The following is a 21,435-nucleotide window of genomic DNA, read 5'->3' on the forward strand; positions in this document are numbered from 1 at the left end:
GCTTCCGCCCTCCGTGTATGAAGGGCATCACTACTTCCTACTTATGCTGAGTGTTGCTCGCCGCTTGGAGAACTATGGGGCGGCTAGGAGGTTGCGGGCGTTGTCGGTAAGCTCCGCTTCCACGGCGCCCTTGGTGGCCTCCCCTCCGTCCTTTTTTCTCTTCCCATAGGTTCTTCCTTCCCCCCTTTAGTAGATCTCTCTCCTTCGCCCTCTTCGCTCGCTCGTCGGGCGAAGACCAGGGGCGGGGAGCAATCGGGCGACCTCGTCTAGATTACCTCCTCCCGCTGCGTAGGGCAGTTCCCCTTGTAGCGGGAGGAGCCTCCCTCTACTAATCATCTTTGCTTTTCTTTCAGGTTGACAGCGAGCATCGCAGACACAGCAGTAGTTGGCTGGATATATCAAAGAATATCTTGCATGAAGCAGTCCCGACTTTCATTCAGTGTTGCTTCGGGATCGACCGCAATACCTGATTAGATGACATATTTCCACATCGGGATCGCTCTGACTGTTCCTGCCGTTGTAGATCGATCGCTGTCATTGCTGGTTTTCATGTATGCTGTTGCAATGCCTCCTGCGTATCTGTGGTCCATCTGCTCCTGCTGTTCCCTGTGTTATGCTCTTGTCAACTCGATGACAGTCTCTGGGCTGCTCTTCCTGGTCTCCTGCCGCAGCCGCCCTGATCACTCCTGTCACTGCTGGTGACTTTCAAATGATATTCTGTCCGTTGCAATAGCTCCTGCCTTCCGAACCGCTAACGTAGCTCCTGCATCAGATGTCCTGATTGTGCCCGCTTCTTCTCCTAGTGATCGTGCCTAGGGCCGCTTCCGATGTGTTCCTGCCAGCTGCCCTGGAGTTTACGATGTCTGCCATCCTGTAGAAGATGTTGGCGTGAAAGGGAAGGAAGTTGCCTTGTGGAAGTGACGTTCCTGGCTGTTGCAATAGCTCCTGCCCTCCGAACCTGTGCCGTAGCTCCTGCATCAGCTGTCCTGATCATTCCTGCCGCTTGTGGCGGTCGTGCCCAGGGCCGCTTCCGTGCGTTCCTGCCAGCTGCCCCAGGGGTTACGATGTCCACCATCCTGTAGAAGATGTAGGAAGTTGTCCTGTTGAGGTGATGTTCCTGGCTGTTGCAGTAGCTCCTGCCTTCCAAACTGCTGCCGTAGCTCCTGCATCAGCTGTCCTGCTCATGCCTGCTGCTTCTGGTGGTTGTGTCCTGGCTGCGTCCATTGTGTTCCTGCCGGACTGCCTTGGAGGTTACGATGTTTCGTGTCCACCATCCCGTAGAAGATGTCGGAGTGGAGGTGAAGGAAGCCGCCCTGTGGAAGTAGCCACCGTCTTCTTCATCTTATCTTCGATTTCGTCTTCTGCTGCGTCTTCCCTTCCTCTCCCGAGGTCCAAGGGGGTCCCGAGAATCGGACAGACCTCCGTCGGCCGAAGGAGAGGAATGCTGCTTCTTCCTCTTGATGCCCTTGGTCGTCTAGGGACTGCCTCCTTCCGAGGAGGCAGTGGGTCTCTCGTTGGCTCTTCCCGACATTTGGGTTAGGAAAGCGATTGGCATAGCTGTGGGTTTTGTGTTTCGGAAGCCGCGGGCGCGCAGACCTCAGTTTGCGATCCCGTTCCCGAGTCTTAGAGGTTCCGCCTCTAAGATAGGGCCTGCTTTGGGCGCTCGTTCGCGAGCCACTCCGAGTGCTCGAGATTCTATGGAATATTGAGTATCCTGATCTGGTCTGGAGAGATTTTCCTTGGCCTAGTTTGGGAGCAGTGCGAGAGAAAGGGCTGAGGCACCCAGGTGTCTCGGTTCCTCTTCCTGCCAGCACCGCAAGCGCTCCCCGAGTGTTTGCCAGTGCTCGGTTGGGTTCCCAGTCTGGTGTCTCGATCCTGTCGGTTCGAACATCAGAAGAAGCAGGGAAGAGATTCACTTTGGGAGTCCTGCGGGACTTCTAAGGGATTGACTCTTCCGGGAGACAAGTTTCTCTTGTTAACCGATTTGCATTCTCCTGTGGGATCTTGCGTTTCGGGGGCTACGAGAGCGCGGGCTCTCGAGGCCACGCCCTCGTTGCCAGTCTTGGAAGTCTGCGTCTAAGACTGGTTCTGTGCTTGGCTCTTTTGATCTATTAGGAAACAAAGCAGCTGCTCCCGATTTTCGGAAGTCTCGTGGGTAGCTCGAATTCTATGAATCACGAGTGCTCTCCTTACGAGAGGCACAGGACGAGAGAAAGTGCCGAGACACCCAGGTGTCTGGTTGCTGGGACACCCAGGTGTCTGGGTGCCGAGACGCCTGGTGTCTCGATACTGCCCGCCAGCTGCTTCGGTTGCTCAGCTGGGCTTCATTCTTGTTTCTCGAACTTTAGGGTTCGAGCATGCAAGATAGCAGACACAGAATTCCCCTTTGAACCATCTTCTCGAGGGGCCTCAGCCTCGAAGGAGTTTAGAGTTCGGGAAACTAGCAATTGTTCACAGCAGACGAGTCCGGCCTGCCCAGTTATGATTGTGTTGGCGCAATTGGCTCGGCTCAGCCCCCGGTCGCACTTACGAGACTGGCTCGACTCGACTCGGCTTGCCAGACTGGCTCGGCTCGCCCCGCCTTCCTCCCAGTCCGCCGCACACCAACCAGCTGGATCGCGTTTGCGTGATCGGCTCGGCTCGGCCCTACTCGGTTTTTTCCGATTCGGGTTCTCGGCTATGTTCGAGTGAACTTTTTGCTCTTCCCAGGAAAGCGATTTGCCACGCCACAAGTGCTCTTCTTTCCCTGTGTGGCAGTAATCTCCTTCGGTTGATCACTGCTCACGGTCCGCCTCTCCTGCTTATCTTACTGGCAGGACAGGTAGGGATACTCTTTTCTCCTCACCTGTTCTCTTCTCCTCTCGGTTGTTCCAAGAGGCGCGAGACGGACAGAGAGAGCTCCGACGAAATTTTCTTTCGGAGTTTGACTGCCTGGCGTGCTTTGGGTATCGGTCCCCCGATTCTCTCGTATTATAACCAGGTAGCCGAGGAGGGTTTCATGGGATCTGTCAAGGTCTCCCTCCAAGGGGAGAGGTACAGGAGTTTCACGCGTCGGAAACAGCGAGGGTCTTCCTCTTCAAGTTACGATCGCCCCTGTGTTCTCAGAGAACTTCGCGCCGACGAATCGGCGCAAGGATCCCCAGGACAGGACCGCGGCTCCCCCAATGAATAACCTTCATCACTTGCAACCCTTGCAGTTTCCGAGGGGCCGAGAGTGTCAGGGACCGCCGCGGTCCTGGCTTCCGAGAGTGTTCTCGACCTGATGAATTCTTTTCTTTGAAGGAGTTAATTCAGGTCAAAACACCAAACTTCCACCCCTGCCTCGACAGAATATGAATTCTTCTTGCCTCGGAGGGTATTGCTGACTGCAGTTTTTTGGGCAATTCTGGTGCTAAGAAGAAGGACTTTGTCCCAATTCGGATCTCCAGTTTTGTAAGTCCCGAGTTGGCTCGACCCTTAGGAACGAACCTTTACTTGGTTCTGCTTTTCTCTTTCAGAGATTTGCCTGATACCCCGGTAATCAAGGTTCCCACCAGGGTACTGACTTGTCCTTTGGACAATGGCCAAGAACTTTGGGTCTTAGTCATCTCAACTGGACCTTGAGTTCAAGCCAGCCCCCCTCAACTCCTTCGCTAAGAAGTCCTAGGCTTCAGAAGAAGATTGCAACTGCTGATGCCTGGACGAAATGGTACTTATCGAGTCTCTGGAACTGGCAGCGACATTGCCGAGACCTGGGAATGGATTCCTTCAGGAGAAGTATCTATTTCCCGTAGGTCTCGGCAATTCTTTACATTGAACTTCCATCCCGCCACCTCTCCCATGCTCCCGATTCGGGAAATGCCAGCCGGCTAGAGCTAATTGCCTCGGTACCCTGTCATCTTGCAGAAGCTTCCCCATGGTGGAGAATGGAAGTCTGCTTCCTTTCCTCCGTTCTTTCCTCTTCGATGTATGAGGAAAGAGTTAGGCTAATGCTTGATTGAAGGAACCTTCGAATATGCTTGCATATTCCCCTCACATCTTGTGTCTACTTACAGATTCACAGATTGAGGAATAGGCGCACACTGGTAAGACCTTGTCTTGAATTTGTGTGACCGAGACGATTAGTACCTTCTCATCACCGTCCTGGGCTCAGGGCAGCCTTTTGGCCGTCCGAGAATTCAGGATGGGTTTTGCGGCACTCACTGGTTTCGTTGAACAACAAAACCACAGTAGTGGCATTTGTCAACAAACAAGAGGTAATCGGTTTTTCCTCCTGTTTCATCTCGACATTTGCAGGTACTCAAGTGTTGTTCTATTGCACACTTGACAACTCAATTAACCAGATGCATTCCTGGTGGGGATGTATTGGTAGGCAAGCCTGGCCTCGGGTTTGAGTGATCGGGACGGAACATGCTGTTCACTCTTTCTTCACGAAGGTTTATGCAGAGACTGCTCGACTGAGAAATCCCTACTGTCCTTCTGTTGCCTCCCTGCACACAAGCCGGTAGTTGTTTTCTCGCTCCTTCATACCAGACCAGGGGCCGCTCTGTTGAGGCATGCTGTCTTTTTGGTGAAAACTCGATATTGACGTTTTTTCCCTCCGTATTTGTCCGTTTCGCTAGGTTAAAGTTAAGTATACCTTAGTTTTACCAGACAACTGAGCTGATTAACAGCTCTCCTAGGGCTGGCCCGAAGGATTAGACTTATTTTATGTGGCTAAGAACCAACTGGTTACTTAGTAACGGGACCTGCAGCTAGGGATTCACAAACATTGCTCACCCCGAGTTACACACAAATACTTGAAGACTTCGCCTGCATCCGACCTGATTGCCGAGGCATCGAGAAGAATTCCGCTTGACCCAACCTCCTGTAGCAGCTACACAAGAAGCGGTTCTTGAGGCAGTACATCCCTGTGTGTTCAGGACTGGGAGACTTTCCAGCTTTCCTTGCAAGCACAGGCTTTCTCGCTGAGTAGCAACGGATATAGCTGGATATCCCTTGAAGTCCTCTGCAACACTGTCCCAGGGACTGAATCCGTCTTCGCTGGTGGTGTCGTCGTCGGAACTTCTTCTCGGGCTAGAGTCGCTCATCAAGTCTGGACTTCCTCGTCTTCCACGCTGAGGGTTGCTTCTCTCCCTTTCATTTGTGAAGAACGTAGGCCCTTGCGACCTAGTCTTCTATCTGAAGTAGCCTTCGTCTGCTCAGTCGAGAGTTAGCTACGGACGAGAAGCTTCTTCAGTCGTGCTGTCCCAGGGAACTGTTTCCTGGGTGGCATGCGACTCTCGTTTAGGGTTCCTGTCCGTGCTCTGCACGCGCCCTACGAGAGTCGTTGGATAGGATAGGAATATGCCCCCTTAGGACCATCTCTCATCTTACCCTGGCCTTGGCGTAGAAGATGGAAGAACAGGGATGGGGATCATACCTCGACTCCTTCTCAGATGTCGTAGGTGGACTCCGAATTCATTGGCATCGACTGTCGGATTCGAGTCCTTCTTGTTCCCCTCCTCCTTGGACTTGGTGTCGATGACCCAGATCATTCGTTACTTTGTCCTATTGGGAGCTGTTGTACTTTCCGAAAGGCTCGACATTCCTAACCTGGATGTCGTCAACGTTTCGCTAGTACTGTCTCTCCCAAGGAAGAAGTGTCTAAGGACACATCTTCCTCCTGACTTAAATGAAGCGATCAAAGGAGGTACTTGGCAGCTGATGACGGCGATACGGTACCTGTCACCGGGAGCTCACGAAGTCGATGGCTTGGTCCATCCCTCGCATTCCGGAAGTTTCTGTCGGTCTGGAAGCAAGATGTGGTCTCTTAGAACACACTCTTGTCTTCTTCCTTCGGTCTTGCCCACAGGCCCTTGGAACCCTTTTTCCTTGGCTCTGTGGTGGCTGCTCAACAAGTTGTGTTGTCTTACCCGGCTCCTTCAAGAGGACGAGTAGCATCTCGCCTAAGGCATTGGTTCTGGAAGTGAGAAGGATTCCGAGAGTGACTGGCCTCTCTTCCTCCTCCTTCCCCGTCCTCCAACTTCTCCTCCTTAGGGATGAGAATAGGACTCGAACCAATAGCTGCTGGAACTGGCACTGATGCGGTAAGACTACACATCGAGCACCTGTTCTATTTTTCTTATAGAATCATGGGAGCAATTCCGCTCCTTCCTCTAGCAAGGGGAGGAAGGAGAGGCTGGCAATAAGGGAACCCTATCTCGGCTTTTCCTTATTGCCTCCGACTCTAGATCCTTCCAGCCTATTTCATAGGAGTTACGTTTCCTCACTCATGCGAAAAGGTCCAGTATCTGACATTTGATCTTGCAGTTCCTACACCCCGATCAATATGTCAGAGGCACGGTACTCCTCCTTGCTCTTTCGACCAGGAGGAGTAACCCAGGTGTGTAGAACTCCAGTCAGTTCAGGAGACTCACTCAGATTCCTCCCTCCAACCAGTGAGTCTTCCTAATGTAAAGGACCGAGGGTTTGTATATTGTGTCGGAACCAATAACAATTTTTAAAGTAAATTGTATTTTTCCTAACTATACAAACCCGAGGTCCTTTACACTTTATGCCCACCTCATGCCACCCCTCAATCTGAACCTGGACTGAAAGGCAAACTGGAATGTTTACATCCGGGCAGGCGGGTATCCCCGCCTACCTGGTGGTATTTACTGCCTAACCACCTTGCTCAAGAGTTTAATGGCCATTTCCAGCCTATGCCTGAAAGTAATTCCTAATGTAAAGGACCTCAGGTTTGTATAGTTAGGAAAAATACAGTTTACTTTAAAAATTGTTATATTAACTACTATATCTTATTTGCTCACGTGAGATTTTTAACCAGATGATAATCTGATAATACCATATATGCCAAACACTGCCCAATTTTTTTTATTTGCAGAAAATAATTTTTTTTAACAGATAAATCTTTAAAAGGATGATAAGCTGATCACATTTGGTAGTTCTGTTCCTAACTAAAGAAGTTCTTCATTGGAGGGGTGGCTAGAACTCTCGGCTAGCACGCTGTTGGCCCAGCGTTCGAGTCTCCGGCTGGCCAATGAAGAATTAGAGGAATTTATTTCTGGTGATAGAAATTCATTTCTCGTCATAATGCGGTTCAGATTCCACAATAAGCTGTAGGTACTGTTGGTAGGTGACCAACTGGTTCTTATCCACATAAAATAAGTCTAATACTTTGGGCCAGCCCTAGGAGAGCTGTTAGTCAGCTCAGTAGTCTGGTTAAACTAAGATATACTTAACTTTTTTTCCTAACTAAACATAATGGAATATTTCATAATAATTCGGACAAAATGCTTAAAAACCAGCATCAGAAGAGGAATTTTCGTGCAGTTTTATTTTTTACTCGCTTTAATTGATTCCTCTTTTCAAGTTTTAAAAAAGTATCAGAGGTATTAGATTGGGACGCTCCACTACATTGATCAGGACGTAAGACTACGGGGACAGGGTGCATTCAGGTGACCTCTCGCTTCGTGGAGCAGTTCCCCTCGTAGCAAGAGGAGTCTCCCTCTACTAATCATCTTTGCTTATTTTTCCAGGTTGACAGTGAGCATCGCAGGCACAGCAGTAATTGGCTGGATATCTCAGGGGATACCTTGCATGAAGGAGTCCTGATGGTCATTCAGTGTTGCTTCGGGATTGGCCACAGTACCTGGTTGGAATGGCATAGTTCCATGTCGGGATCGTTCCGACTCTGTTCACGCCAATGTGGATCGATCGCTGTCATTGCTGGCCTTCATGTATGCTGTGGCACTGCCTCTAGCATATCTGTGGTCCATCTGCTGTTGCTGTTTCCTGTGTTATGCTCCTGTTAACTTGACGACAGTCTCTGTGCAGCTCTCTCTGGTCTCCTGCCGCAGCCATCCTGATCGTTCCTGTCGCTGCTGGTGACTTTCAAGAAGCGGTTCTTCAGGCAGTACATCCCTGTGTGTTCAGGACTGGGTCTTCCAGCTTTCCTTGCAAGCATGGGCTTTCTCGCTGAGTGGCAATGGAGATAGCTGGATATCTCTTGAATTCCACTGCAACACTGTCCCAGGGACTGGATCCGTCTTCGCTGGCTGGTGTCCGTGACAGAACTTCTCGGATCAGTGTCGCTCTTCAAGTCTGGACTTCCTCGTCTTATCCGCCGAGGTTGCTTCTCTCCCTTTCATATGTGAAGAATGTAGGCCCTTGCAACATAGTCTTCTATCTGAAGTAGCCTTCTTCTTCTCAGTCGAGATTTAGCTATGGATGAGAAGCTTTTTCAGTCTTGCTGTCCCAGGGAACTGTTCCCTGGGTGTCATGTGACTTTCGTTTAGGGTTCCTGTCCCGTGCTCTGCACAGACCCTTACAAGAGTCGTCGGATAGAGATATGCCCTCTCAGGACCATCTCTCATCTAGCTTCGGCCTTGGCATAGAAGATGGAAGAACAGGTGAAGGGGATCAATACCTCGACTCCTCCTCGGATGACGTAAGTGGACTCCGAATCCATTGGCATCCATTGTCAGGTTCGAGTCCTTCTTTTTCCTCTCCTCATTGGACTTTGTATCGATGATCCAGATCAGTCGTTACTTTGTCCTATTAGGGAGCTGTGGTACTTTCTGAAAAGGCTCGACATTCATAACCTGGATGTCGTCGATGCTTTCTCCCAAGGAAGAAGTGTCTAAGGACACATCTTTCTCCTGGCTTCATGAAGCGATCGAAGGAGGTACTCGGCAGCTGACGACGACGATACCAGTACTTTCCACCCGAGAGCTCACGAAGTCAATGGCTTGGTCCATCCCTCGCATTCCGGAAGTTTCTGTTGGTCTGGAAGCAAGACATGGTCTCATAGACCACGCTCTTGTCTTCCTGCGGTCTTGCCCACAGGCCCTTGGAACCCCTTTTTCCTTGGCCTTGTGGTGGCTGCTCAACAAGTTGTGTTTTCTTATCTGGCTCCTTCAAGAGGACTAGTAGCATCTCACCTAAGGTGTTGGTTCTGGAAGTGAGAAGGATACCGAGAGTGACTGGCCTCTCTTCCTCCTCCTTCCCCTTCCTCCTACTTCTGCTCCTTCGGGATGAGAATAGGACTCGAATCAAAAAAGTACTTGCTGGATTTGGCGTCTGATGCGGTAAGACTACGCATTGATCACCCATTCTCTTTTTCTTCTAAAATCATAGAAGCAATTCTGCTCCTTCCTCTAGCAAGGGGAGGAAGGAGAGACTGGCAGTAAGGGAAACTCTATCCCGGATTTTTCGTACTGCCTCCAACTCAGATTCTTCCCAGCCTATTTTGTATGAGTTCCTCACTCATGCGAAAAGGTCCAGTATCTGACATTTGATGTTGCAGTTCCTACACTCCAATCAATATGTCAGAACACAGTATTTCTCACTCTTTTGACCAGGAGCAGCAGCCCAGGTGTGCAGAACTCCAGTTAGTTCAGGAGACTCACTCAGATTCCTCCCTCCAACCAGTGAGTCTTCCTTATGTAAAGGACCGACTGTTTGTATATTGTGTCGGAACAAATCACAATTTTTGAAAGTAAATTGTATTTTTCTTAACTATACAAACCTGAGGTCCATTCCATTACATATTATGCCTGCCTCATGCCACCCCTCAATCTGAACTTGGACCGAAAGAGAAACTGGAATGTTTACATGTGGGCAGGCGGGTATTCCCGCCTACCTGGCGGTAGTTACTGCCTAACCACCTTGCTCAAGAGTTTAATGGCCATTTCCGGCCTAGGTTAAAAGTAATTCCTAATGTAAAGGACCTCAGGTTTGTATAATTAGGAAAAATACAATTTACTCTTAAAAATTGTGATTTTTCCTAACTATACAAATCTGAGGTCCTTTACATTACGTTTTATGCGGGCCTCATGCCACCCCTCAATCTGAACCTGGACCGAAAGGCAAACTGGAATGTTTACATCCGGGCAGGTGGGTATTCCCGCCTACCTGGCGGTAGTTACTGCCTAACCACCTTGTTCAAGAGTTTAATGGCCGTGTCCAGCTTCACCGTAAGTAATTCCTTAATGTAAAGGACCTCAGGTTTGTATAGTTAAAAAAAATACAATTTAGTTTCAAAAATTGTGATTTTAATTTGTTTAATTATTTTGTTACTTTACAGGTTAAAGAGGCTTTAGCTGTTCTTATCAAACACAATTTAGTTACATGGGAAGAATGGCAGGCAGGAATTCCAAGCTATACACTTATACATGACAGAGTTCTTCTGATCCTTCGATTTCCAAGGTAAGTAGTTTATAGCTTTTTACAGATATTTTACTGGTTAATCAGCCTGACCAAAAGAACTGTAAAATACCGTAGTTTTTTCTTGATAGTCGTAATATTGATGCAAAATTAGCTTCTGTAGAGGTCATTAGTACTCAAGTACACAGGTTGACTGCAACCTTTGTTTCTTACGCTGCATTCTTAAGGGAATACAAACCATTGGCTTGTACATAGGGGTGTTCCATAGCACAAGCTGGAATTGGTTGTTGAAACTTGGTAACAAGGCATTAGCTGTTGGTAGGTGGGTTAGTGGGGAGAGCACCCCACTCACCTACTGCCATCAAGCACTTTTTCTTGGGCTTTGGTTAAGTTAAGATGTCCTGCTTCCTTGGGCTTTGGTTAAGTTGAGATGTCCTGCTTCACTCTGACTGGACATCAAGTTGAAGCTTTTTTCATCTTTTTTATAGTATTCATGGTGTTTGTGTTATTTGTTCAGCATGTGAAGAATATAAATGGGTGTTTGGCTGCTTTATGTCCTGGAAGTTAGTGTGATTGATTTTGTTGTTCTGCATTTTTGCAAGGAGTTTGCTGGCTGGACCTTTTTCTGCTTTGGCTCATGAGGGGGTCCCACTCATGAGGTTAGGTGACTGACTTGTACTTTCTGGCAGTGCAGATCTATGTATGGATGCTGAGCTCTCCCAAGTAAGAAGGGCACATGTTCATGGTTTGCCACTGTCTGAAGAATACTCACTGGCAGCTTTGCTAGAGTACTGACAGATAATTCTGCTTGGTATTTCTACTCACCCACTTTAGCTGCTGTTTCTGCCATGGAACCCATGCTGCATCCTGCCTCATCTTGCCTTCTACTGTATCTGAAGAGAGTAAGGCTTGTGGATGGAGCAAGGTGAAGAAATGCAAGCTTGTAGCTGCATTCCCATCCTCCTCCTTATTGAGTTCTACCTCCTTGCCTTTTTCTGCCTTGTCTTCCTTGCATGGGATGAAGACATCTCAGAAGCCCTCTCTGAAGAAGTTCCATTGGATTTTGAGTGAGCACCTTCCTTCTTTGGGAGTTGTTGATGTCATTTGCTCATATATGGGTAGCCATAGGCAGGGATGACACCTGGTTGCCTGAGTGTTCTCATGAACTAATTTCACTTTGTTTTCATGTGAAAAATGAGGACTGTTCCATACGCTAACAATTTATGCTACTGCTTAGGTACACAGAGAAGAGTCAGCACTCCTCACCTGGCTTGTGTGTGACCCTCCAGATCCTTCATGTGCGACAGGTCATTGCTGTATGATACCACTGGTTATGGTGTTGATCTGTATGCATGTGATTGTGCAAATCCTCATATGGTGCCTAGTTGGTCCAGAACTCCTGATGTGTGACGATTGATGCATTATGATACCACTTGGTGCTAGTTCAGTTTTGACCAGTCATGGAAAAGTCATCAGGATTGTGGACCATGATTTCAAGCAGCAATGAGTCCACCTTGACTCAGTATTATTTGAAAATGTATGGGAATGTGAATCGTGATTTTGAGTGTTTATGACTCAGCCTTGAATTGTTAATCAGCAGTCAGTACCAGATACAATTGTTCTTGCCCTCAGCCTGTGCACTCACCTGAGCAGACTGGTGTGTCAGCCTTTCTTTTAGGAGAGGATCCAAATTATGCTGTGGGGAACCCTTTCAGTCAGAGTTGGAACAGGGAGGTTGTTTGATTTATTGTGAGCTTAATGATCTATGGGAAGCAACCACTGTCCCTTTGATTAGCTCATTGCATCAATAGAGCATAATCTAGGGTGCATTCAAGGGGTTAGGCAGTCATTCTGACTGCTGTGGCTGCTGCTTGCTCTTGGTGTCATGGACCAGGTACTAGTCTGATCTGTGGATCAGAAGGTTCCCTGCTGTCTGGTAGATTGAGCAAACTACTGTCCCACTGTTGATATACTTGAAGTTCTACATGCCAGAAGATGCATGGACTGCTACACTTCAGATTGTTTCACCAGCTTGCAAACTCGCAAATGATCTCCCTTTGGAGAAACTCCAAGAGGATTCTTCTTTCCTTATCAGATGGGCCAAACTTTGCCCGGGAAGATGTGTTCCTATGTCTGTGCTCTTCTCCGGACACGTTCTGGCTAAGAGTAGTCACACTCAGTGGAACAGATCTGTCTTGGGTTCCATTTTATGCTCTCCAAAGAGTAAAGTTGAGGTGACTGTGGAGAAGAGATATTCTGATAGTTGGGACACCACAATCCACTATGCGATCTCCAATTCCTCCAGGGCATTGAGGGGAACTGCAGCCTAGCCTTGGGACAGCCACACTTGCTGTGTCCAGTGTCAAGAGGGGCTTCCCCCTCGAAAAGTTTGAGACAAGGAACCCAGACTTTCTCAAGGAAGTGCCGGGAGCCTTCTCAGCCCTTTCATCTAACCCCTTCCAGCTCCAGCTAGAAAGAGAGTTGAGGGGAAGAAGAAGGGAGGGTGATGCTGAGGTTGGCAATCCTTTCTCGAGCTGCCATTAGTAGGGGGATGCTTGCCGTGCCATGAGGCAACGTTGCAAAGAGGGGAAGAGCCTGGGTAGTGTTTGTCCTTCAAGTTGGTTAAAGATTACCTTCCAAGGACCTGTATCCTCCCCTTTCTAATTTAGTCACCATTCCTGACCTACCATCTAGGATCTTTTGAATGCTCTGGGGCTGGAGACCAGTCATCAGCCTCTCTCCTTTAAACAGGTTATGATTCAGACCATTAGTGGATAGTTTCTTGTTTGTAATTTTTCACATTCACAGTTGATCTCTGATCCCCTTTCCTGTTGAGAGCAACCAGATTTGTTGAACAGCAGCACCAGTATGCCTTGCTACAGCGCTTCTCAGTTCCAGAGGTCTTGTATTCCTCATACTGTTGGATTGTGGAACAGCCTTCTAGAGGACGTTGTGCAATTGGAACTTCAAAAGTTGTAGTGAAGATGCAGTGCATCACTACCCTAATGCAATTTTTTCCTGTTAGTTTAATAATTTACTTCAATTTTTGTCTGTTTATTTATAGTGTGTTAATTTATTGTTTCTCTGTTAGTAAGTGTTTTATTCTATCTGTATTTCCCATTACCTTCTGGTACTTCCTTCTAATGAACAACATGTCCTATGGAAGCTTAATTTCAAGTCAGTGGCCCCTTTAGGCTTGTTCCATATGAAAAGGGTTCACTTTTGAATAATAATAATAATAATAAGAATAATAATAATAATAATAATAATTAACCCTTAAATGCCGAGCCTCTATTTACAAAAGTGTCTGTCGTATGCTGGCGGCATTCGGGAGTTAGCGCCGAAGCGGAAAAGAAGTTTTTTTTTTTAAATCACAGCACGCTTAGTTTTTAAGACTAAGAGTTCATTTTTGGCTCCTTTTTTTGTCATTGCCTGAAGTTTAGTATGCAACCATCAGAAATGAAAAAAATATTATCATATATAAATATTGGAATATATGACAGCGCAAAAAAAAGTCATATAATTGTATACAAATCGCGCTGTGAGCAAAACGGCTAAAGCTAATGAGTTATTTTTTTTTCGTTGTGTTGTACACAAAATTGCGATGATTTTGGTATATAACAAATTGTAAAACAATCAAAGCAACACAGAAAATATTATCACAAAATGATGCATGGGTTGTTTTTTGTTGTATTTTACTTGAAATTGTGCACATTTTCATATATAAAACTTTATGCAACGACTAATATAAAACGGTGCAAAAATTACGACAAAGTGACGAAAGAATTTCTGAGATTTTTGGCCGAGTTAGCACGCGGACGTAAGGAAAAAGTTTTTAAAAAATTCACCATAAATCAAAATATTGTGCTAGAGACTTCCAATTTGTTGCAAAATGAAGGTAAATGATTGAATATTACTAGAATGTAAGAGTTTTAGCTTACAATTGCATTTTTCGACCATTTCGGTCGAGTCAAAGTTGACCAAAGGTTGAAATTTTGGCACTTATCGTGATTTATATGAAAATATTTCAAAACTGATAAAAGCTACAACCATGAGTTATTTTTGTTGTATTCTACATGAAATTGCGCACATTTTCATATATAAAACTTTATGTAACGGCTAATATAAAATGGTGCAAACATTACGACAAAGTGACGAAAAGAATTTCTGAGATTTTGGCGAGTTACACACATGGACGTAAGGAAAATGTTTTTTCAAAAATTCACCATAAATCGAAATACTGTGCTAGAGACTTCCAATTTGTTGCAAAATGAAGGTAAATGATTGAATGTTACTAGAATGTAAGAGTTTTAGCTTACAATTGCATTTTTCAACCATTTCGGTCGAGTCAAAGTTGACCAAAGGTTTAAATTTTGGCAGATATCGTGATTTATATGAAAATATTTCAAAACTGATAAAGCTACAACTATGGGTTGTTTTTTGTTGTATTTTACGTGAAATTGTGCACATTTTCATATATAAAACTTTATGTAACGTCTAATATAAAACGGTGCAAAAATTATGACAAAGTGACGAAAGAATTTCTGAGATTTTTGGCCGAGTTAGCGAGCGGACATAAGGAAAAAGTTTTTTCAAAAATTCACCATAAATCGAAATATTGTCCTAGAGACTTCCAATTTGTTCCAAAATGAAGGTAAATGATTGAATATTACTAGAATGTAAGAGTTTTAGCTTACAATTACGTTTTTCTCCCATTTCGATCGAGTCAAAGTTGACTGAAGATTTAAATTTTGGCAGTTATCGTGATTTATATGAAAATATTTCAAAACTGATAAAAGCCACAACTATGGGTTGTTTTTTGTTGTATTTTACGTGAAATTGTGCACATTTTCATATATAAAACTTTATGTAATGACTAATATAAAACGGTGCAAAAATTATGACAAAGTGACGAAAGAATTTCTGAGATTTTCGGCCGAGTTAGCGCGCGGACGTAAGGAAAAAGTTTTTAAAAAAATTCACCATAAATCAAAATGTTGTGCTAGAGGCTTCCAATTTGTTGCAAAATGAAGGTAAATGATTGAATATTACTAGAATGTAAGAGTTTTAGCTTACAATTGCGTTTTTCGACCATTTCGGTCGAGTCAAAGTTGACCAAAGGTTGAAATTTTGGCACTTATCGTGATTTATATGAAAATATTTCAAAACTGATAAAAGCTACAACCATGAGTTATTTTTTGTTGTATTCTTCATGAAATTGCGCACATTTTTATATATAAAACTTTATGTAACGACTAATATAAAATGGTGCAAACATTACGACAAAGTGACGAAAGAATTTCTGAGATTTTTGGCCGAGTTACCGCGCGCGGACGTAAGGAAAAAGTTTTTTAAAAAATTCACCATAAATCGAAATACTGTGCTAGAGACTTCCAATTTGTTGCAAAATGAAGGTAAATGATTGAATGTTACTAGAATGCAAGAGTTTTAGCTTACAATTGCATTTTTCAACCATTTCGGTCGAGTCAAAGTTGACCAAAGGTTTAAATTTTGGCAGTTATCGTGATTTATATGAAAATATTTCAAAACTGATAAAAGCTACAACTATGGATTGTTTTTTGTTGTATTTTACATGAAATTGTGCACATTTTCATATATAAAACTTTATGTAACGACTAATATAAAACTGTGCAAAAATTATGACAAAGTGACGAAAGAATTTCTGAGATTTTTGGCCGAGTTAGAGCGCTGACGTAAGGAAAAAGTTTTTTCAAAAATTCACCATAAATCAAAATATTGTGCTAGAGACTTCCAATTTGTTGCAAAATGAAGGTAAATGATTGGATATTACTAGAATGTAAGAGTTTTAGCTTACAATTGCGTTTTTCGACCATTTCGGTCGAGTCAAAGTTGACCAAAGGTTGAAATTTTGGCACTTATCGTGATTTATATGAAAATATTTCAAAACTGATAAAAGCTACAACCATGAGTTATTTTTTGTTGTATTCTTCATGAAATTGCGCACATTTTCATATATAAAACTTTATGTAACGGCTAATATAAAATGGTGCAAACATTACGACAAAGTGACGAAAGAATTTCTGAGATTTTTGGCGAGTTACATACGAAGGAAAAAGTTTTTCAAAAATTCACCATAAATCGAAATACTGTGCTAGAGACTTCCAATTTGTTGCAAAATGAAGGTAAATGATTGAATATTACTAGAATGTAAGAGTTTTAGCTTACAATTGCATTTTTCTACCATTTCGGTCGAGTCAAAGTTGACCGAAGGTTGAAATTTTGGCACTTATCGTGATTTATATGAAAATAATATCAAAACTGATAAAAGCTACAACCATGGGTTGTTTTTAGTTGTATTTTATATGAAATTGTGCACATTTTCATATATAAAACTTTATGTAACGACTAATATAAAACGGTGCAAAAATTACGACAAAGTGACGAAAGAATTTCTGAGATTTTTGGCCGAGTTAGCACGTTGACGTAAGGAAAAAGTTTTTTTCAAAAATTCACCATAAATCGAAATATTGTCCTAGAGACTTCCAATTTGTTGCAAAATGAAGGTAATTGATTGAATATTACTAGAATGTAAGAGTTTTAGCTTACAACTGCGTTTTTCTACCATTTCGGTCGAGTCAGAGTTGACCAAAGGTTGAAAGTTTTTGTAGTCGACATACGGTATGTCCACTCGGCACCCAACAGACAATTTTAGTCGACGTACAATACGTCCAGTCGGCGTTTAAGGGTTAAGACCATCAGGTCACTAACACATTGTTTTCAACAAAAGCATTCTGTGAAATGCAAAAAGGGATTTTGACAGAGGAAAAATCTATTTCTGAGGAAGGTCCCGTGTCACCCGGTGAAATTCCATTACAGCACGAATTTCTAGGTATAACAATGCTAGATATACCAGAGAAAAAGAGCTTTCAGGAAAGCTGGGGTTACTACCCCCAGTCGATCGTCTTTAGAAGACGTCGGTATAATGAAGGGTGAGTGAAATACCACTACCACGGAAATATACTCGAAAGATCTCTCCTTATCAAAACCCCCGTAAAAGAGCGGTGAGCCGTTACAGCTCCCACCCTCAACACCCGCCAGGACGGCGACACCAGCGCCACCTACTTCATTCCATGCTAGCACTAACCCCAGACTTGGCATGTGCAAGAAGGGGAGGGAGTACTAGACTAGACAGGGAGGGTCACCGGGTGACACGGGACCTTCCTCAGAAATAGATTTTTCCTCTGTCAAAATCCCTTTTCTGAGTTCAGTCCCGTGTCAGCCGGTGAAATAGTGATAGAGAATCATGCCAAGACTGCTACTACTGGAAAAAGGGGGGGTAACCTGAAGAAAAGGCAAAATTGTAACGAAAATAACTTTAATTAAGGAATCTCTTCCATGAAGCAAGAATACTTAAAAGTAAGGCAACTTAATTTTAAGGCACACCAATAAACTTAACACTACAAAACACTGGAGGTCCCCGGTCTGATGGGGAAAAAACCTCAAATCTTAAAATTACTTAAAAGTAGTGAAACATGAAATGTGCACAGAACAAGAAATACAACCTTAAAACTATATATGTAAACTTAGGCTTAAACATGTAAGAGACAAGACTAATGAAAATAACACACACAATTATCCGAGTGCGTGGATCCAAACAAAAACAGTCCAGTACCCATAAAAACTAAACAATTATGGCTAATCAGATTACAGTTTTCCATCATCAAATACAAATATATCAATATGAAGAGCTAGGCAGTGAGGCATAAACGACCAGGAGAATAAGCAGAGAAGCAAATGAGGTAGGCGGGCGGGGGGAAAAGGAAAGGATATAATTATTTAAGGTGGGGAGATGACACTTCCCACTGCTATAGTAGAATATTTCAGGGCTTCGAGTGATTTTAAATAGTGGCGTTTAAACACTAGAGGTGATTTCCAACCCGTATATTTTGATAACTCTGAAAAGTCCATATTATGAAAATAATAGAAGTAGCCACTGCTCGAATATCATGAACTTTAGGAACTGAGTCTGGGTTGGCTTGTTTAATGAAATACAGAATTTGTTGTCTTATACCATTAAGAGAAAGAGTACCACCTTTCTCCCTTATAAAAAGAGGACCCGACTTACTCTGTGGAGTTCTTGAGAGGTAAGATTTAAGTGTATGGACTGGACATAAAGATTGATCTTGAGGAAGGGCACCACCTTCCAAGGAGACCACCTGTCCTGTGGGTCTTCGTTCTTAGCTAAAAATCTAGGGTCAGGGGAGAGGAGGACTTCTCCGGATGGGAGGAAGTTAACAAAATTATCACCTCTAGTGAGAGCTGACAGCTCTGAAATTCTAGCACCTGAAGCCAAACTAAGTAAAAATAAGGTTTTCCTTAACAGATCCTGATAAGAGCAATGGAAGTTATCCAACTCTGACGCTAACTTAAGGACGTCATTGAGAAACCAAGTAACCGAATGTGGACGTGATACTGGTCTCAGACGAGCGCATGCTCTGGGGATGGATGAAAAATAAGAATCTGTAAGGTCGATTTTAAAGCCGTAAAGAAATACTTTCTTCAATGCCGACTTGACTGTGGTAATAGTGGCGGGAGCCAGACCTTTCTCAAACAGTGACCTAAAGAAGGAAACTCCTAAATTAGTCGTCATAATTTTGGCTTCAGATGCTTTCAGGAAGGAGGCTAACTTTTTGACTGCTGAGTCATATTGTCTAATAGTAGAATCTCTTTTATCTGATTCTAAAAACAGAGTGTTGACAGGGTCAATGTTTGCTCCTTTTTGAGCTGCGAACTTTATAAAGTCCATAAAGCTAGGGCATCTTGAATCCTTGAGGAAGCTGACACAGTCTTGGTTTGTACTGTCTGGGTCAGAATGGGCTTGGGAATCGAAGACTCCATAAGCCCAGTTCCTGAAGGAGAGGGAACCAATTGCTCTTCGGCCAATAGGGGCTACCAGAGCTGGTTGACCTTTGAATGTCCTTAGTTTGTGTAAAACTTTCAGCAGCAAATTTATTGGAGGAACAGATAAATTCTCTCCCAATTGTTCCAATCTACTGTCATTGCGTCTGTGGCGAACGCCTGAGGGTCCAGGTTGGGGGCTACGTAACAGGGGAGCTTGAAGTTGCTCTCCGTTGCGAACAGATCCACTTGGAGTCCCGGAACCCGGCAAATCCATTGAAAGATTCGCATCCAGGGACCACTCCGTCTCCAACGGGTAGTCCTGGACAGGGAATCCGCCACCACGTTCGGACACCTGCTAGGTGGGTGGCTGACAGGTGCCAACCGTGCTTGTTCGCCAGGAGAAGATAGCTACCATCACTTGGTTTACTCGACCTGATTTGGAGCCGCCCCTGTTGATGCAATGAACTACCACTGCGCTGTCTAACACCAACCTGATATGAATCCGATTGGGAGGGCGGATTTTCTTCAGCGTTAGAAAGACCGCCATGGCTTCCAGGGTGTTTATATGGAACTGCTGAAACATTGTGGACCACGTTCCCTGTACTTTCTGTTTTGGTGAATATCCCCCAGCCGCTTAGAGAAGCGTCTGTGTGGATAACTAGTGCCGGGGAAACTGAAGTGGAACTGTTTTGGACAGGCCCTTGACTGTGGTCCAAGGCCGCAGTCTTGTCTTTAAGATCCGAGGGATAGAGGAGACCTTGTCCCTGAGCTTGGTGTTTGCTCGACTCCGCCACACTCTGTTTCTGTCTTTTAATTTGGCTTTCAAGAGCAGGTCTGTCACTGAGGCAAATTGGAGAGACCCGAGGACCCTTTCCTGGGACCGACGGGATGCTGACTGATTTTTGAGAAACCTCTTGGTGAGAGATGCTATCTCTTTCCTCTTGGAAGGAGGGAGAGATAACGTGTGGGAGGACAGGTCCCACTGAAGACCCAGCCACTGAAACCGAGACTCGGAGTCAGGCGGGACTTCTCCTGTTCAGCTGAAAACCCAATGACTCTAGGAAATTGGTGACTATGGACGTGGCTTCTTGACACTCCGGAACAGTTGGAGCCCAGATTATCCAGTCGTCCAGGTGCGCTGCTAGGGAGATTCCTTGGGACCGGAGCTGCTGTACTACCGTATCCGCCAGCTTGGTGAATATCCTGGGTGCAATGTTCAGACCGAAGGGCATGACCCTGAAGGAGTAGGCTTGATTCCCAAGTCTGAAACCGAGGAACTGAGAGAAGTTCCGCGCAACTGGGACGTGATAATAAGCGTCTGAAAGATCGATAGAGGTGGTGACGGCTCCATGCGGAAGTAGAGTCCGAACCTGAGCTACCACAAGCATGCGAAACTTGTCGCATTTTATGTAGAGATTTAGACGCGATAGATCCAGGATCACTCTTTGCTGATCGGAGTCTTTTTTAGGAACAGTGAATAGCCTGCCTTGAAACTTTAGGTGCCTTGCTTTCTTTATTGCCCGTTTGTTGAGCAATTCTGTTACATAATCCTGTAGGATTGATGTGGGTGGCTGGTAAAATCTGTTTAGAGGGGGAGGATTCTTGATCCAGCTCCACCCTAGTCCCTTGGACACAATGCTGTGTGCCCAAGGGCTGAAGGTCCATTGGTCCCTGAACCAATACAGGCGACCGCCTACCTGCGTTCTCTCAGTGGGAGGGAGCGGGTTTGTTCCCTCTACCACGTCCTCTCCCCCTTGGGGTGGTGTTAGACCTTCCTCTGTGGGGGGCCTTGCCCCTTCCTCCCCTTGCAACCCTATTGAGGCCGTGAAAAAATCCACGGCCTTCATATGTAGGGTTGTATGCTGGTGAGGATACATAGGAGGGCGCCGCTGGTTGGACCAACACGTACTGTTGGGGTTGGGACTTAGAGGTAGATGGCTGGGCCACTGCCGAGACCGGGACGGCTTGAACCACCGCCTGATGGGGCCTCTTATGTCTCCTGAACCTTTTTCCTCCTCTCGTCTGGGGGCCGGCCGATTCTGGGGTCTTGTGCTTATAAGTGGGAATTCCCCACCGAGCGCGCAGACTCTGATTGGCCCGTGTAGCCTCAGACATGACGGATGTAACCTCTCCTTCAGGGAAGAGGTTAGGTCCCCAGATTGAGCTTTTAATGAGCTTGTTAGGCTCGTGGCGGATTGTAGCGTCAGCAAAAATAAATTTTCTGCATTCCAGCCTAGCCATAACAAACTCATGCAAGTCTAACTGGAAGCTCGCCAGGAAAGACTTAGCTAGGACCTGGAAAAAGGGTTCGTCCGAGCCGGAGGCGGCAGTAGCCTCAGTAAGACAGCCGGGAGCTCAAGGACCGGGCTAACTTAGTCCGGGTCTCAAACTCCGCCTTTAACA

The 21,435-nt window shown here is 45.2% G+C and overlaps 1 protein-coding gene across 2 annotated transcripts in view; it reads left to right on the forward strand.

The window, feature by feature from the left end:
* Nucleotides 1–21,435, forward strand: part of Polr3C (RNA polymerase III subunit C) — an 86,295-nt gene that overhangs the window by 1,390 nt on the left and 63,470 nt on the right. The window contains exons 1-2 of one of the 2 annotated variants that reach the window (XM_067129888.1): nt 9,924–9,959; nt 10,070–10,191. In XM_067129888.1, the coding sequence (XP_066985989.1) occupies nt 9,939–9,959; nt 10,070–10,191 (143 nt within the window). In that variant the 5' untranslated portion in view covers nt 9,924–9,938. Of the gene's footprint in view, nt 1–9,923; nt 9,960–10,069; nt 10,192–21,435 lie in introns of those variants that run through there. The other variant, XM_067129887.1, reaches the window with a different exon arrangement.

This window comes from Macrobrachium rosenbergii, chromosome 28 (assembly GCF_040412425.1).
Source record: "Macrobrachium rosenbergii isolate ZJJX-2024 chromosome 28, ASM4041242v1, whole genome shotgun sequence".
NCBI lineage: Eukaryota > Metazoa > Arthropoda > Malacostraca > Decapoda > Palaemonidae > Macrobrachium > Macrobrachium rosenbergii.